We start from the raw sequence: 18,933 nt of genomic DNA, 5'->3' as shown, positions 1-18,933 counted from the left end.
TTGGGATTTGGCCAAAATGTGGGCAAAATTTATGGGCAAACATGAATTTTGAAAATAAATTCCAAATTTATTTTGACAAAACTCATGTCCAAACGGGACCGTTGTCACTTTGAACCCATTTTAAGTGACCTTGCATAGCACAGGTAGGTTTCAAGTGACTGTGCAGAGCACGAGTAAGTTCCAAGAAGCCGTACAGAGCAAGAGTATGTTTCAAGTGGCCGTGTAAATCAATGGTTCCTCAAGTACGGTATGCACACAAAAATTTCACACTTTGACCTTGATTGACTTTACCACCATTTTATATTTTTGAGGGAAAAAGTCAATAGGCTAAGTAACTCTCGAGAAACGCCTTTTGTATAATGTCGAGAGAAGAGATATAACGTAGATGAATCACAACTTAAAAGTTTCATTGTCAGATATGGCATTGGTTATTGCTTCAATGACGATTAAAATAGGACCCAAACTATTCATTTTATGATTTATGAGCCCCATATCGTCAAGATGTCAAAAACTATTGGACATGGGCTTGACTAATTGGGCCTTATGAAACTTCACCACTTACACAAAGGATGTGTGTCTTGGGCTCTCATGTAGGCCCGCCAGTGGGTATTATTGTTGAGAAATTTTCACAAACCACTATTGTTTAGTGATTATTATTTAGTTGTAGCTATCATTTACTATATTACTTTCTATAGCTATGTTTTCAGGTTTTTAAGAGTGTATTCGATGTATTTAAGCTACTGTATTCATGAATACAGTAGCATTTCTCCGTGTGAAACAGGGGATTACAGCTAGACAGATTATTATATTCGACTGTATTCACGACGTGAAACAAGGGATTACAACTAGACAGATTATTGTATTCGACTGTATTCACAATCAATTCAGTTGTTTTTAAACGGAAAGTGAATCAATTAACATAATAGACTCCTAATATAACTCAACAAACTCAATTATAAATCTAAATACATAAATACATCTGAATACATAAATTATATTAATTAAAAAAAATGAATACATTCATGAAATATAGCAAGACAGTAATTACAATGAAATACATGAAAATACAGCGAGATACATTGAAATACAATGAAAAGAAAAAGACAATGAATACAATGAAATACATAAAATACAACGAGATACATTGAAATACAATGAAAAAAAAGGTAACACTCTTCTAGTTGCTCGGCCCCAAACTCCGTCGCCTTTGTTCAAGAATAACCCTAATGTCGATAGCAGATTTCGAACTTCCATTGTCAGCCCCAATTTACCCTATAAAAATTATCGACCATAATTGTACTGTGCAAGTACTATAAAGATTGGTGGGGGACCTGAGAGTGGTCACGTTTCATGAGGGACATTAGGATATGGGCGGCCAGTCGGAGCTCCGAATCAGAGGAACGGACCACCGATTTGATGGCTTTGAGATGGCGGGGATCCACCATTTTTTCTTTTTCTTCCTCCATCTGGGTTACCTATTTCATGGGTTATCTCCTCTGAATCCACTTTTGTTTTTCAGTATTTGGAGATGAAAATTTCACCGACTTGGAGATGAATCGATGGGGAATCATGGTTGTATTCATGGAGAAAGACTGGCGTTGAGAGAGAGGGGGTGGAGAAAAATCTGAAAGAATGAGAGAGAAAAATAATACAAAGCGTATTTTATGACTTAATAGTAGGAGGTGACCATAAATAGATATTTGACTATAAAAATGAAAAGGTAGCTATGGAATATAATTTTTTAAAAGGTATTTATTTAAAATAAATAAGGTATCAACCTTTGCTATAGGAAGTAAAAATTCCATTATTGTTTTACTCTGTGAATGTTACTTATTTCGAGCTCTCAAGTGAAACAACATCAAGTCTAGAGGCGGAGTCATCATTTGAAAATTATGGATTCAAAATTTCTAATCCATTTAGGTTACTGAGTTCTAAATTAATAGTTTGTATATCTTTAATGAATTTTTTAAGATAAACACAGAATTTAAATCAAAGTTGTTGAGTCTGGTTGAACCCATAACTCGTACCTATATGGTACTTCACAACTAGTCACAACTCATAATAGAGAAAAGTAGTGGGTATTACTCTTGTGAGTTACAAGCATCCACCATTACATAATTATTTATAACATACGATAATAAATAAGTTCTGGGAAAAATTGATTATTTTGTAGACCACAATACCCTTGTCCACCATTTTATTGACGAAAATGCCTTTCTGTCCCAGAAACTTCAGTTCAGGACCTTCAGCTTTCAGCTGAGAAAACCACAGAGATTGGATTCTTTTCATTAAAATCTCCAATAAAATCAATGCTAAAATGAATACCCTTCTTTCAAAAAGATTCAATCTTCAAAATTTCCCTCAATTTTCACCTCAAAGTTTTCTCTTTCACTTTCCACCACTTTCCAAGAAAACCCCACATCACATTCATCCATTTCCAAGAAAATTTACTGCCAAGACTCTAACTTTCTGCTCTGTTTCAACTTCCGAGTCATTATCTTGTGGTGGTTGGGATGATCCAAGATTAATTAGTGACCCAATTAACCCTGGTGAGTCTAATCAGCTTCACAATTTTCTTAATTCTCTAGGAATTAGTGATAAAAAATATGTCTTTGTTTACCTCTTGGGGTTTGTTTGTGCTCTAGCAATTTCAAGGGTCAAAGTTTCCTCAATTATAGCAATTCCAGGTTGTGTTATTGTATTTGCACTTGGGTTTTCAATGGGGTTTGTTAATGGGGGTAAAATGAGCTTAGATAGTAATAAGAGATTGCCTCAAGATCAGATTCTTGGAGGTTTTGCTGAGAAACTCAGGAATTTGGTGAATTTTCTTAATGGTTTTGATGTGGAAATTGGTAATTTGAAGAAGGGTGTTAGGAAAGGTATTGAGTTTAATCAAATTACTGTGGATGATTTGCAAAGTTTTGACAAGATTCTGGAATCTATGAGATTTTCTGCTCTTAATGTTAGAAAGGTTACAGAAGGTTGTATTGAAAGTTTGTCAATAGAGGGTCAAGAGATGGAAATAAATTTTAGTCAAAAGTCAAATAAGAAGAAGAAGGAGCCAGGTAAAAATGGCTTTAACTTCTCTCGGATTGCAGCGGGTTTGTTTCAAACAAAGCCGGATTTGAAGTCTAGTAAAATGAAAGATCATGGTGAGAGTGAGTTGATGGACACAAAGATGAATGACTCTAAGCAAGGGAATATCTTGACTTCTGCTACTAAAGAAAGACATTCAAGTTCACCGCTTGATATGAATCTAGACAGCATTAGTGGCACTTCAAGGCACAGTTTTGATAATGACGCGATTAGACAAGATAAAGTGGGTGGGACATTTGGGAAGGCTGGTAAAACAAATGTAGTTTCTGACGAGAATGTTAATTTTTCCGAGATGGATAGTAACACGGTTAAATCAGTATTCAACAGAGAAGAATATAGTTATCAGACAAGCAGAGTACAGTATATGAGGAACCAACGGGTATCTCACAGAACGAGTTATCCTAGTGAATTTGAATCTTGGGCATCTGATGATGGTTTAGTTGATTCTTTGGATTTTAACGTCAATATGGAGCAAACTAAAACTGAAGTGTCATCTTTGCATGAACAGAATGTGGAGAATTTAGATGGAATAAGTAGCCATTTTGGTGGAAAAGAAAATGATGAAGACACTTACAGACAATTTCTTAGTGAGGAGATGAGAAATCATGAAAAGGAACCATTTATGGATAGCGATGAGGCCTCAAATGAATGTGAATTTGGTTCCTCTCCATCTTCAGTAGGTTCCATTGATTTGCAATTTAATAAGTACGTTACTGAGGCTAATTTTCTAGTAAAAGAAGTGAAGGAATGTTTAAGGAGGCAAGCCAGTGACAGGCATGCGGAGGATGCGCTTTACAGGTCTGCCATATTACTCTCAAAAGCTATAGACATCCGACCCATGAGTTTATTGGCTGTGGGACAGTTGGGAAATACTTACCTTCTTCATGGAGAACTAAAGTTAAGGATCAGTAAAGATTTGAGAGCTTTACTAACTGATACTGTATCAGTATATAAACAGACTAAAATACGTGATGGGCTAGATGATATGGTTCCTAGGAAAGACAAACTTACATCTTATCTTGTAAATGTCTGTGAAGAGTGTGAAGAATTACTAATTAAGGCAGGAAGACAGTATAGGTTGGCCTTGTCGATTGATGGGAATGACGTGAGAGCCTTGTATAATTGGGGCATTGCTCTCTCTTTGCGTGCACAGTTGATTGCAGACATTGGACCTGTAAGCATCTTCCTTGAGATACTAGGTTTACTTTAATAAAATTTCTTTCTTCTTGTGGTTTGAACCCAAATATTGTGAAAAAAGGTTAAATCTCATATTTTGGACTAATTTCAAATTAATAGCATTGGTTAGAGGCTTACTGCTCTTTTTCTAAAGCAATTACATTGTTTGGGAACTTTTGCTACCGCTTTCATAGTCACAGACTCACAGTTCTTCTGGAAAATTCCAGGGTGCTGCACGTGATGCTGACAAGGTTTTCTTGGCTGCAATTGATAAGTTTGACGCTATGATGTCTAGAGGCAATGCATATGCACCTGATGGTATGAGAAACAGCTATTCTGTTATACTATAATTTGATGGCTTTTATGTGTACTTTTCTGATAAGTTGATGGCTTTGAGTGTACTAAAAATCCATGGTCTTCTTTCGTTCTTTCTTTTTTCTTTTGGAATTTAATAAGAAAAGTAGGAAAAAAATATTTACCATCACTGTTGAGAATTGTGGACTTATAATCGTTCCGACTTCCAACCATGACCATTTTTTTAACTCCTCTTCTTCTTCCTCTCTTTCGCTGGGGAACTTAACATGCTTACAAGTAATGAAATCTATCAACAATAAAGGAGCTTTCACTCCCACTTCTTTCTTCATAAGTTCCAAAATGTGTTGACTATTAACTAAATAAGAAAGCTGGTGCATCTAAGGGCCAACTGATTACACCATTTGACGGAATCTTTTCTTACAGTCTCTTTCTGCTTTCTTCTTTGCTAAGCTTGAAATGGTAAAACATATGCGATATATTTGGAGAACTTGGAGTTGTAGATAACAAATGAACTAGAAAGAGTGCGTGGCAAAACAAATATCATCCCCCTCCCCGCATTTGAGCTGCTAATTGTTATTTTCATAAAGTGTTGAGCTGGTCTTTATATAGCTTGGCTTTAATGGACGAGTAGCATCAGCATCATTAGTGTTGTGTTATTTCCCAAGAGAAGGAGAATAGAAGAGTTCTGTTTTGGATTACTTGACATGCAGGCTTAAAAGAAATTTTTCTTTGTACAGCTCTTTTCAGATGGGCCACAGCATTGCAGCACAGATCTCGCCTACGGCCTAGAACTAGTAGAGAGAAGGTGAAGTTATTGCAGCAAGCTCAAAGATTATATCAAGACGCCCTTCATATGGACTCCGATAACCTTCAAGCACGAGAGGCCTTGTCATCCTGCATATCTGAGCTCAAGTACTGGTATAGATAGTCATATGATGAATGTTCGTTATCCTTCTTTTTCACCATTTGATAATATTAAGTCCTTGCATAAGCCAAGCTTACAGATTTGGCATTACCGTGTGGTTGAGATAATAAGGAGTGAGCTATTTCTTTTCCTCAAGCATTGTTGCTTGCTAAATAACAAAGTTCTTACTCATCTATCAAAAGATTGACAATATCAGAAGGAAACTCTTCTTGATTAGCAAATCAGTCAATTCCTACCTGCTATACTTAGTCAATTCTACTATATGTCCTTGTAATTTACTCCAATTATATGTCTAAAATTGGAAAAGGAAACCCTATCAATCAGGCTTGTAAGTCTGCTAAAGCTTTTCATTTTTCATATATCTGCCAATGATAACTACTAGCTTCATTTTAAGGTGTATTCTACATATTTACTAGTGCCATTAGCAGTTGTATTTAAACACTTTTATGGCTATTCTTTCGAATTGTGCATAATTGTTTTCACTTTTCCTTTATCTCATTGATCATCACTAGTGGTATCACTAGAGATTGATAAGTAAAGGTAACTACTTGCTAAATTGGAAAACCAAAACTAACTTGTGTTTACATATCGTCAAGGATTCGAATCAAATTGGTGTGACAACCTAGGCGAATCTCACATCGACAAAACACGGGAGAGATGTTGGGTATATAAGTAGACATGCCTTAGACGCTAGTTTAAAGTCGTGTGAACCTAGGCCCAAAGCGAACAATATCACTAATGGGTTGGGCAGTTATCATTGGGAATCTTGAAAGTAGTATTTTGTATTTTGTTTTGGATTGTCTGAAAGAAAAAGAATTTCCTTTGAGTAAAACCAGCACGTACCCAAACACAAAGACAGAACCCTGAAAACATGTTTGTTGGTCTTGGCTTTTCACTTCTTAATGTTAGTTATAAAAGCTGGCATTTCATCATCAAGCTAGCATTAGCAATTGGATGTCTTATTGTCCAAAACAAAATGTAACTGAAATTGGAATAATTTGGTGATTTGACATCATTCACAATATGCTAAAGGTGGTGATTTTTCGTCTTTGTCTATTGTTGGAAAGGAGTTTGCTTTTGTATTTCGTTTTGCTTATATTGTTACTTTTGCCTGATTCATTCATAACTTTGAGAGAAAGTAAGACTTTTATTGAAATAGAATTAAACTACTTTTATGAGAAACTTAATAAATTGGTATCAATTATGTAAACAACCTGCTATCTTTTTGTTCCTCCTAAATCATCTTACTCGGATATAACGAATAATACAACAGTTCATATATTGCATTTCGTGCTAATTTCCAAATATCTCTTTATTATTCTCACGCACGTTATTGATTCAGACTTTTGGTAGAGCCGACGATCATTTAGTGAGTTTGTGTATTACTAAGTTTAATCTTATTAAACTAACCACCTATCTAAACTATGCTTGCTCAAATTCACTATACCTTAAGAAAATAATTTCTACATTTAATGGTTTCAGCATTACGAAATTGTAGTCCACAACATTCTTCTTGATATCCATTTATTTTGAAAATTTTGGCTGTTTTAGCACTAAGGATTTGTTGTGACATAAAATTTAGTAAAAACTTATTGTGTTTACACCAAGCCAATAAAAGTATGGTATCCATCACTTAATCATGATTAATTAATACATAGACTTGATTATGATCAAATTAGTATATTCCAGAAAAAAAAAAAAAAAACTTGTTTCCCTTGCCAGAAAGGTATTCAGACAAAGGCAATTCTTTGGTCTCTCGATTCTTGAAATATGATTATTTCTGCCAAAAATATTACGAGCTTCTGGATAATTGATTGAAAATTTTCGGTCCACACAAAATTCAGATATTTTTCCTTTTATATTCACTCGCATCGAGCAAAAATCATAGACTAATACTGATAGATTTTTCCCAAAAAGGAAAAAAGAGACAAATGATAGTAGTTCAAACAAAATATTTTCAATCCCCACCAATAAGCCTTCTGTTCAGTCAAGCAAAATTTATGCAAAACATAGTCCCATTTAAAAGAAATTTAACACAACTGATATGGCTGTTGTTTATTATTGCTTTGATGTATTCTCCCTTTCTGGTTTACGCCTCGCATTAGCAATACTCCTGAAAACTTCCAGAATTCCTTTAAATGTTACAACTCCAATCAAATTATGATCTGCATCCATGACCCAAATCGAATTAGCACGATGTGCAAGAGCTTGAATCATCACAGCCACCAACGAACTCCATGGATAACAAGTAATCGCCTCGGACCTTCTTGCTGAAGAAAATCGCCCCAGCACAGTATTTCTGCTCGAGCCTGATTCATCGTCTGATGAACAACTCGAAGCAGATGATGATGATGAAGACAGTGAAAACTCTTCATCTAATAGTTCCACCATTGCCTCGAGTTTCTTATCTTGAAGCCTCGTCTTGACTAACTCGACTAAATCCTCTGCAGGACCACCATAGTCAATGTATGCCATGAGATCACCAGCTGAAAGGGTCGCGATTGCTGCTGCAACGGCTTCATCACAATAGGCCAGAGTGAAGGGAGAGATTTCGCCAATCAACCGGTTGTCTTCATCAACAACTGCAACTGAGCTTTGCTCAATATGCGCGAGAGTAATGGCATCCAAGGAAGAGATTGCAGGATCGTGGTAGCGAACAGTCATGATGTCGTGATTTATGATGTTGAGTGATTCAATTGAAAAGGTGGGCATAGGAGAGAAGACTCCAATGGAGTTGAGAAGGAACCGGACAATGTCTTCCTGTGTTAGCCAGCAGTATTCAACACCGTTATGATTTGTGGGAAGCAGTGAGGATGCTTTACTCAAAAGCCTCTTCCTCGAAGGCGTGCTCCTGTAGTTTTGAATTGGTATAACCAGGTTCTGGGCACCTTCAAGCATGTAATCTATTGCTTCCAGCAAGCTGAAACAAAACAAGAAAGACATATGAGAAGTCTGCCAATAATATCAATCAATCAATCAACTATGTCTCCATCTCAAACCAGTCAAGACCCTATGTTGCTCGGATCCCTAAAAATGTCGCCATATGCATGTTAGATCCTCCAAAAGTTATGTTTTCTTGGAGTGTCCGACACGAGTGCTACAACATTTTTGAGGATCCAAGCAACATAGTTTGGACCAGCCAATAATATCAACAACAAAATTACGCAGAATAAAAATCTAACAAAGCATCAATTTTGAGCTCCACACATATAACAAAGCCTCAAAAGATGGTTAGTAATGTGCCAAAGGTTATTCACATAAACAGAAAACTAAATTAGAAAAGGGCAAAAAGAGAATTTAACAAATCATCACCACTTGATGTTGAAAAACAACAACAACGACCCAATAAAATACCACAAATAGGGTGTGGGGAAGGTAGTGTGTACGCAGACCTTACCCCTAGCCGATGGGGCTTGATGCTGAAAAAGTAGATCTAAATTCTAGAATCTGAATAAATTAAACCAGAAAAGAAAAGTCAATTGATTATAAAATTGGATATTGACTCTTGAGTTCTAAAAAGGTTCCTTTTTGTTTCAGCATATTCTTTAGCAGTATCCACACATATATTGTCTTTTCCTCAAATTTCATTAATTATACGATTCAAGAATCTAAGAATTCATATCAATTAGCCAATTAATTACAAAATTGAAAATATCACAAACCTTGAATTGGGATCCAAATGTCTAACAATGGAATCCCCTTTAGGCAAAATCTGAGCCACAGGAGTCTCAAGAGCCTTAGAAGGATTAACCAAATTCTCTTCTTTAGAAAGAAAGCAAATCACATCTACCATAGAGATCTTCCCTACACAGCGGCACACAGAATCAGGCCCAGCCCAACCTTCTTCTTCTAGAACCTTCTTGGAATGGTCACAGCTCCAAACGCTTACATGGGTCTCGCCGGATTTTTTCAACGCCGTTAACGCCTCCGATACGGTGGCTTTTGCCGGAATAGGCTTTAATGCCGGCTTACCAAGGCAAAGGTCTGATACCTCCCGATTCAGAAAACTTACTGCCATACAAATGCGGAATTTTTCAAGAGCGCTGAAAATAGAGAAGGAGACGTTGGCCGGAGAATTTTCCGGGAAAATAGCAATTGAAGACTTGGTTGTGGTGGTGTGTGAATATAAGATTGAAGATAGAAGGGAAGCTTAAGGTATTTATAGGTGGTGAATACTGGCAATAGCCGGTCAGAGGTTACCTATTCTCCACTCGTTTATTTTATTATATTTATTTTTTGCGCTTAATTTTCTTTTTTTCTTTTTACTTTTTAGCAGCCAGGAGGAGGTCAGTATATAACGAGAAGAAGGTTCTAGGGATATTGAAACTGAATAGTAGGAGTAACATATTTGATTTTGTATAATTTATCACAAACGTAATTTTAATTATATGACTCGTTCTATAAAAAAAACAATAAAAAATAAAATAAGATATTATATAATACTCCACCAAGAAATCTTTGAAGCGTTATATTTTCTCTTTCTTTTTCTCAAAAAACTAAAATATGGATCGCATTTGCAAATCAAACTGACCTTGAAAATAGATCTGTAGTTTAATATAGAATTAATTGGTACTAAAGTAAAAGTACAAAATAATTGATTTTGTATTAAATATAATAAAGTTTGAGGCGAATCGAACTAAAACAATCACATGTGTACTACATATTATACGTTTCAAATAGGGAAATTTTCCAAAAATTTGATGAAATAGTCATAGAATCATACATAATTTCGTCATTTGGAAATATATTTTTTATATAAGTATTATTTATAAAATTGTCACCATCTTTTATAGTATGTGAGTAATTACTCTAGAAAAATCGTTTGAGGTAGATATTTTTCATAACAAGATAATGGGCCCAGGTGGATCCAAGTGATTTATGGATTTGATTTAATGTTTGGTTATTTTTCATGGGAAAACTACCCTATATACCTACCCATTCAAAAGTAATTACTCGTAACTACCCATCTTAAAAGTAATTATATTAAATACGTATTCTAGTAGAACTAATTACCCGCTCATTCAATTCTTGCGATGGACATATCCAGTTTAAGCAACAAAAGTGTGAATCCTAAAAAGAAGCCAAAGAATAGTTAGCTTTTTTCAACAGTGAGTAGTGTTGTTAGTATTGTACCTTTTTTTGCTATCATCACCTTTTTTTTTAATTTGTGCTCCATAATTTATTTTATCTTCTAAAAATAAAAAAAAAAAAATGTACTATATAACAAAATTTTGAATTTTCATGTGTGTTAAAGTGTTTGCTGTTGGAATTTATTGGGTATTGTTCTTTGATTATGATATTAATGGTAATTTTCAAATATTTGACAAAAATTCAAATCCACCATTGAAGGAGCTTGAAGCTTGAAACTCATAACTTGGTTTGTTTGAGTTTTTAATTGTTTTGATCCGATCTTATATGAGTTTGTTTGAAAAGTTGATTGGAGGTTGTAACTAATGTTTTAGTCAATTTGGTGAGATTTTGTAGTAGATTTTAGAAGTTTGGGTTGAAATATAGCTGAACAAGAGAAGAAGACGAATTTGTATTGTATACTCAAATAGTATACAAATATACCATTTTGGGATACAATTCATTCCAACTATATACCCTATTAGTATAGCTATATACTATATTGGTATCATATGTTAGTTGAACCATTTTTTGGTTGTCTTAGCTGCATTTATTAGTACAATATTTGATTTTCTTTTAATAATAAAATATAGTACAATATCTTAAAATACTTTATTATATTAATATGTGGTACACTACTTTTTTATTATTCTCTTTATGCATGTATGTTATGTAATAGTAGTATAGTCATATAGTTGCCGGCAATTAACTAGTAAAACTGTATACCATGTTGGTATAGTTATATACCATATTGGTATCATATTGTAGTTTGAACATTTTTTGGTTGTCTTGGCTGCATTTTTAAGTGATTCAATTCTGAAATTATTTATATGAACGTGATTTACAGTGCTGGAATTTTTTTGTGCTGATGGATATAGATTAGTGTAATAGTTTTTATAGTTATAGGCAATTGTTGGAACGACCCATACAACTATATACCTTCTTAGTATACGAAATGAGCAAGTTGTTTTGTAAATATTTAGCTTGCAATACGAGCATATAATTTTCTCATACTTTTATTGCGTCCTTTAATGTTTTGGTACAATAGTATAGTCGCAGATAGTTGTAGCAATATTCTAGAGAAATCATATGCTCTGTTGGTATACATATATACCATATTGGTATCACATGGTACTAGAAGTCTTTTTCGCTACTTATACTTTTGTTGTATTTTTTAATATTTTATTATCATTTTTATTCTAACTAGTATATATGGAGATTTGGTTGCCGTAGATTATGTTTTCTTGCTCTATAACTGGTTGTATTACTGCTAATGGTAGAGTGTGTATTGATATTTATAGAGAAGGAGATCAAGGTTTGCATGGCAACCACGTGTTGATTCTTAGAATTTGATTATGTAATTTATGGTGCTCAACAGCAGTCAATGTGATATTCAGTGAATTAGATCAAGTGACAACTAATATTATTTTAGTTTAATAATTGAGTTTAATAAATGAGAAAGAAAAAAAACAAAAGGTATATTGTACTAGTTGTATTAAAAAAAAGGTGAACAAATATTTACTATATCAGTTATTTTTCTTATTGTATAAAAAAAGAATAATAAAAAATAGTAAAACAGTAAATGAAATTAGATTATGAAGAGAAAAAGAATAAAAAAAAAGTTAAATGAAATTAGAAAAGCAAAAAATAAAAAAATAAGAAGAAAACGAGAAAAAAGAAAAGGAGAAAAGAAGAAAAAAGAAAAAAAAAGAAGAAAAGAAGCATAGAAATAAAAAAGAATTAGAGAATAAAAAAAAAATTCCCCACAAAAACTATTATGGGTAGGAAATGTAATTAGTGTATGGATAGAAAAATAAATGGGTAGATAAGGGTAAATAATTTTATTTTTGTGGGTAACTGTGTCAAAACCCCATTTTTCATGAACAGCTCTGTCTTTGAATTGAAATCACATTAATTAAGCTAGATGTTAATTTTGGTATTTAGCATAACGTAAGATGCATGTAATGGGTAGGCTGAACTCTGAATTGTGACCAAATTGGTCAAAAAGCAATTAAAGGGCAGAAACTGAAACTTAATTTAATTAATTGGAGGATATTTATTGTCCGTGACAATTTCCCCTACCACTGACACGTGTCCAGTCAGCAATGCAATTACTATTAGAAAACCGAAAAGGGTCAAATATATTCTTTGTACTATATGAAATAGTTTAAATATACCCTCCGTTTGAGTATCTGTTCAACTATACCTCTATTTTCAAATGAAATAATGAACGGATATATTCAAACGGAGGATATATTTAAACTATTTCAAATAGTACAAGGATATATTTGACCCTTATCCCATTAGAAAATAAAAGGCCAAAAGTATTATGGTAATGGTAGGTACGAGTGATAAATGCTGCTCGTTAATGTTGTAATTGGGTTTGTTTGAGTTAAATAAGAATTTCGTATGTGATAATTAGACTCAGAACTATTACTAATTTGAGTTAAATTATACGATCAAAATTTAATTTCTTCTATTTTTTACATTCCTTGTTCAAATTTATGGTTTCGACAATTGTGGCACCGTACCTACTAATGCTTAGTTGGACCATACGTATTTTCAGTTCAAACATTTGAAAGGAAAAAAAAAAGGAAAAATTGGAAGAAAAAGATTTAGATTTTCAAAAATTGTTTGGTAGAAATTTGATTTACTAATACTTAAAGTTTTGTAAAGATCCAATATCTGTTAGGAGTTTTTAGTATTGTTAGAGTTATCGTACGGAACTTTGACGACAAGAAGACCACTAAGTCTACAGTAATGTTTAAGGTCGAACGTTGACTCTTTAACTTTAACCTTTAGAAGGTCAATGCCAGATGCTCATGTTTCTCTACTACTCCACTATACTACAAAGTTCAGAAGGGTTTTCTAAAAGAAACATCTATTTTTGGTAGATTTTGATACGTATGCTTTTGGCACTCGCTTCGTTTGTCTTAACTAAAGTTCAATTTATTTTTCCAATTCAAAATTAAATCCTAGTCGAGTTAATGGTGAGATCGATTTTTTGTTCGACGTTCAAGAAGAAGGAGAAGATTGCCCAATGGTGCTTTTATAGCTAAAAGAGGGAAGTATAAGGCAAATAACTTTCACTAGATTCTTTTATAGCTACTAAGAATATAGCATTAAAGGACAAATTGCAGCAATACTAGTAAACGTTTGAATTATTATTTTATCCTTTCTTACGCGGTATTCGTTATTCACTTTGAGGTCCTGACTAATTCGAATTTGCGTTGCGATTAGCTCATTAAAAGGGAACCGCTCTTTATAAGAAACTTTTTCATTCTCTGGCTCAAACTCGAGATGTCTGATTAACAGTGAAAGAATCTTATTCATCCCACCATAACCTTTGGTGGTAAAGTCAAATTATTATACATATATTTCAAAAGGAGAACACTAGTACTTTATATTCCAAATGTGTGGAGCAAAGAATTTTACGAAGAGAACTCCCAAGGAATGGGAACTATGTCCATTTCGATAGCAGTACACAATAGCAAGCTGGCTTTTTAATGATATGGTACTGTGGAATCATAAACTTCATTTTTAGTGGATGAAGATAAATTCGTTGGGGATTCAACTTGTGGAAATATCTCAAGGACAAGTCAATCCATTACGAGTGATAGAAATTGAACTAAGGATAATTGAGAATATGCTGCACACGATGATATTTTTCCTTGGGGCTTGGTGGCCTTTAGACTAAGTAACAAATACAGCCAGCATTTTATTGAAAGCAACTTCTCTCTCACACACAAACACATATATGTGTGCCATGATGGAGGGCGCACTGACGAGGGCAGACCAAGCAAGACTGACAGATTTATAGGCTGACAAACTTATGAAGAAGGGGTGTGTGTCACCGTAGGCGAATCTCACATCGAAATTGGGAGATGAAAGTGAAGAGCTATATAAGACATAATACAAGTTCACATGATATACGCGCTTTTGGGGCTCGATGTGGCGTAACCTGAAAGATGAGTGTATGGGTCCAAATTTGGCAACCACGACCATTACCGAGTAGGACGAGGAACGAGGTTATCATGATGCACCGTCTGATGGTCGTCGTGGTGAAAGGGACGACTGAGGGCGGTCAGTCGATGCATAACGTCCACGATAGTGTAAATTTAGTGAGAGACAGTAAGAATATGCTTTTCAAATATTCTCTATGTTGTACGTTTTAGGGTTTTTGGGAGATGGTCCCTTATAAAGAAAAAGGGTAAGTAAAGAACAGGGAGGAGGAAAGAAAGACAAAATAACACTTTATAAAAGAATCATATGAGATTGAATGAAAAAGCAATCTTGTTCATCGGAGAAGATCCTAAGATTTCCCAATCATCTCACATTTATTCTCCCTTACACCACTCGCATCTGTGACGGTTCTATTGTGCAATTAAGTCTTCATATTTGTGAGCATTTGTCGATTTGAATAGACTCATTATATCATTCATCTTGTTTACTCCTTCCATCATTTGATCTAGGTTTTATTGTGCTTGACTAAGATTGACCTCATCATTATTATCAATTATCTTAATCGAAAAGGTTTTGACATCTTTTGGTCAAACAATTTGAAGCCGTCTGTGGGGACTTCTTCAGTTTAGATTGCAATTTCATCTAGATCATAGAAAGGGATAGTCACCTCTTCCTAGCTTTGCACAAACTAATAATGGCAGGGACAGGAGATGCAAGGTTAAAAGCAATAGTAGGTGTCACAACCAACATCCTGAACACCATCAACGAAGATAGCTGGGAAGATAACAAAAACGGGACACCAAACACCACACCCAGGGGAGATGCTTCACCTCCCCCGCACGAAAGCGTAACTGCTTCGCGCGATAAGGAAGCCTCACATCTACAACAGGGGAGGCACCACCGGTAGTGAGAAGACTACTGGAAGAATGGCTAACAAGTACTCTGAACAATATACTTGATAAACCCGCCCAAAAGGATAACAGAGATATTGCACATGTAGATGTCACGACGATCGCTGATGAGCGAGATGTCCCCCGTACAGGTAACACTCATATTACTGTTGACGCAGGTAATGACGCGCTCACAGCTGTTTTAAAGAAAATGGAGGAGATGGAAAATGAGAATAAGGCGCTCCGTGACCAGATGAAGGAACACCAAGAAAGGGTTGACAAAATACCAGGAGCCCAAAGTTGTTGCCAGAACGGGACGTTGGTCGATTCATCGAGCAACTATACAATGAAGAAGCGGCCCCCTACGCCATTCCAAAAACCTTCAAAATGCCACCATACCTGAAGATATATGACGGTACTACCGATCCAGAAGATCATATCATCCATTACGTCACAGTCGTAAAAGGTAACGATCTTTCGAAAGAACAGGTACCATCGGCGCTACTGAAAAAGTTCGGAGAAACCCTAAAAGGGGGAGCCCTGACCTGGTACTCCCAACTACCGGCACGTTTGATAGCAGCAACGTTCGAAGAAATGGCAGACAAGTTTGTCACCGCCCATGCAGGAGCCAAAAAGGCAGAAGCCAGAGTAAACGACATATTTGCCGTTAGGCAGATGCACGGCGAGGGACTCAGGGGCTTCTTATCTCGGTTCAACAGGGTGAGAATGAGCTTGCCAAATGTGTCAGAGGGAATGGCGGTAGCAGCCTTCCAGAACGGACTAAACAGGAACGGGTCGAGAGCGACCAGAAAATTATTAAGCAGGATCATGAAATACCATCCAACCACTTGGGAAGAAATCCATAACGCATATTGCGCCGAGGTAAGATCCGACGAGGATGACCTCAACAGTCCGATCCAATGGTTGTCGTCAGTTCAAACTGAAGCGAGGAAAGATCGTCGCAACGACGGTCGAAGAGATCAGTCGGGGCCCTGTCTCGGCCGAGAAAGGCATCAGCCCTACGTCAGGACATCTATCCCGCCTCCTCCGCGGCACACGGATGCTCCTTCTCGACATGGAGCGCCACATCGACATGAGAAAGGTATGCCTCCGCTCCTATCTTCTCACAATTTTTGTGTCTCTCCTTCAGAAATAGTGTACGCACTAGAGAAACTCGGTACAAAGGTAAAATGACCGCAAAAGATGAAGTCGGACCCAAGAACTCGGAAGTCAAACGCTCTCTGCGAATTCCACCGGGAAAGGGGTCACAAAACAGAAGATTGCATAGGACTGCGGTAGGAGGTAGTGAGAATGCTAAATCAGGGACACCTGAAAGAATTGCTGAGCGATCGAGGACGGACTAATTTTGCCCGCGGATGCGAACAACCCCAGGGACCTCCAAAACCACCTTCTCCCGCTTGCATTATACAGATGATCATCGGCGGGGGCGACGACACAACAATCAATCATGTAAAGTTCACCACCACACACAAACTCAAACGGTCGATCACTCATGAACGGTATGATGACCTCAAAGATAGTATCGTCTTCGATAAGTCAGATACCGACAGTTTGTCTTTCCCTCACTACGACACTCTTGTTATCAACGTATTGCAGATGCTGATGTAAAAAGAATAATGGTAGATGACGGGAGCGACGCGTGTATTATCCATCCTCGCATCATCGTACATATGAGACTCGAAGATAAAATAATACCGCGTTGCATAACACTAAAAGGTTTTAATAATTCAGTCGAGCGGACTTCTGGAGAGATAGTGCTACCCGTCCTAGCCGGAGGAGTCACCCTGGAAACGACCACGTCATGGACCAAGATACAGCCTACAACGCTATCATAGGGCGCTCATGGATACACGCCATGCGGGTAGTCCCGTCCAGTCTCTATCAAGTAATCAAGTTTCCTAATCCATGGGGGTATTCAGTATCCGGGGCGAACAACACACCGCACATGAATACTATCGCATCGCCCAGGATTGCGCCCACACCCAACAACTAAAGGGGGCAAGTGCAGAAGCATAACAATCAGCGATGTCGGGAACTAAACTTGACGTACGGACAGACGTTATCAAGTACCCTAACATCGTGGAAGCATCCGAGTCGATAATAGAGGATCTCGATCCCATCCTACTAGACGGTAGTGATAGCACAAAAAAGGCTTATATCGGGCACAACATCTCAGAACCAGGTAAGTTTCGTAAATTCTTATTGACAATGCCGATCTGTTTGCCTTCTCCCATGCAGATATGCTAGGTATCCTGAAAGACATCGCCACGCACAACTGAATGTTGACCCCCTCTACCCGCCAGTACAGTGATAACTACGGATTCTGATGTGTCTCATGCTCCTTCTTGCTTACGCTTTGAGTATAAATTCATACAAAATAGACCCAAAAGGCTCATAAGTGTGCTTGATTGCAGGTTTGATCAACAAAGTGACGAGATGTCAAGTATCGACTCAACAAGGAGTGAAACCTGCACAAGTATCAAAGACAAAGAGAACTCAGGACAAGCTAGCCTAGTGCGGCCGCAGTCCACTTTGTGCGGTCCGCACTAGGGAGATTCAGAGAACTAGCAAATCAAGTGTTAAAGCAGTGCGGCCGCAGTGGAGATTGTGCGGTCCACACTGAAGACTCCGTGGCCGCACTACCATTCTACGCGGTCCGCGGACGCCAACTTCAGAGAGATGTCCAGAGCCTATCATCAAGCCTATGCGGTCCGCGGTCGACTCTGTGCGGACCGCGCTAGCTACCTCCGCGGCCGCGGTCCGTTCTGCGCGGTCCGCGGATCCTGAGTTTAGAGAAATAAATTTGAAGAGTCAAAAGCCTAGTGCGGCCGCAGTTCATTTTGTGCGGCCCGCACTGACCCCGCAGGGGTATTTTTGTCCAATTTTTACAGCTTAGTATAAAAAGAACATTTTTCCATTTTTAGGGTAACCAGTTATTATCAGACATTAGCTGCGCTCATGAGAAGCTAGTTTATAGCCATTTTTGGCACTTTAACATAGTTTTAGCAATTGAATATTTATCTTTACTTCAGTAATTTAATATTATGTCTTTCTCTTCATCTATTTCTCTGATTTTATCATCAAGCATGAGTAGCTAAACCCCTTAGCTAGGGTTGTGGCTCAACCCTAGTGTGGGTAATTGATGGGTGTTGTAATTTAAGGTTAGATTGATTATGGGTGTTTGCTATTTGGGTCAATTTTATGGTTTAATTTATGAATTAGTGGTTGCAAACACTAGTTTGTGCTTAGTAGACTTGGGCTCTTCTTGAGAAAGAGAGCCTAAGTCTCCAAAATTGACCCAACAAGGAATTGGGATGGACTCAAGAGATTTGATAGTCCGTCGTTTATTGGGCCTTTTGAGGTACTTAGGAGGATTGGAGAGGTGGACTACATGCTTGCCCTGCCACCCAGCTTGTCAGG

The 18,933-nt window shown here is 36.8% G+C and overlaps 3 protein-coding genes across 3 annotated transcripts in view; 1 reads left to right on the top strand and 2 right to left on the bottom strand.

Moving 5' to 3' along the window:
- The first annotated feature begins 2,165 nt into the window (after positions 1 to 2,165).
- LOC109216914 lies at positions 2,166 to 5,965 on the top strand. The gene is made up of 3 exons (XM_019381136.1): positions 2,166 to 4,270; positions 4,500 to 4,590; positions 5,325 to 5,965. Exons 1-3 carry the CDS (start codon positions 2,318 to 2,320, stop codon positions 5,513 to 5,515), a joined length of 2,235 nt encoding a protein of 744 aa, XP_019236681.1. The 5' UTR covers positions 2,166 to 2,317; the 3' UTR covers positions 5,516 to 5,965.
- Positions 5,966 to 7,342: 1,377 nt separating this feature from the next.
- LOC109216915 (CBS domain-containing protein CBSX5-like) lies at positions 7,343 to 9,769 on the bottom strand. The gene is made up of 2 exons (XM_019381137.1): positions 9,175 to 9,769; positions 7,343 to 8,432 (listed from the first exon to the last, which is right to left on the bottom strand). Exons 1-2 carry the CDS (start codon positions 9,528 to 9,530, stop codon positions 7,571 to 7,573), a joined length of 1,218 nt encoding a protein of 405 aa, XP_019236682.1. The 5' UTR covers positions 9,531 to 9,769; the 3' UTR covers positions 7,343 to 7,570.
- An 8,195-nt stretch (positions 9,770 to 17,964) lies between these two features.
- Positions 17,965 to 18,933, bottom strand: part of LOC109216909 — a 24,374-nt gene continuing 23,405 nt past the window's right edge. Inside the window, exon 4 of the mRNA XM_019381125.1 lies at positions 17,965 to 17,981. Coding sequence (XP_019236670.1) covers positions 17,965 to 17,981 — 17 coding nt within the window. The remainder of the gene's footprint in view (positions 17,982 to 18,933) is intronic.

The sequence above is a fragment of the Nicotiana attenuata genome, unplaced genomic scaffold (genome assembly GCF_001879085.1).
Source record: "Nicotiana attenuata strain UT unplaced genomic scaffold, NIATTr2, whole genome shotgun sequence".
Taxonomy (NCBI): Eukaryota; Viridiplantae; Streptophyta; class Magnoliopsida; order Solanales; family Solanaceae; genus Nicotiana; species Nicotiana attenuata.
Note: the sequence above shows the minus strand (reverse complement) of the source record. Positions and strands in the feature narration are given on the sequence as shown.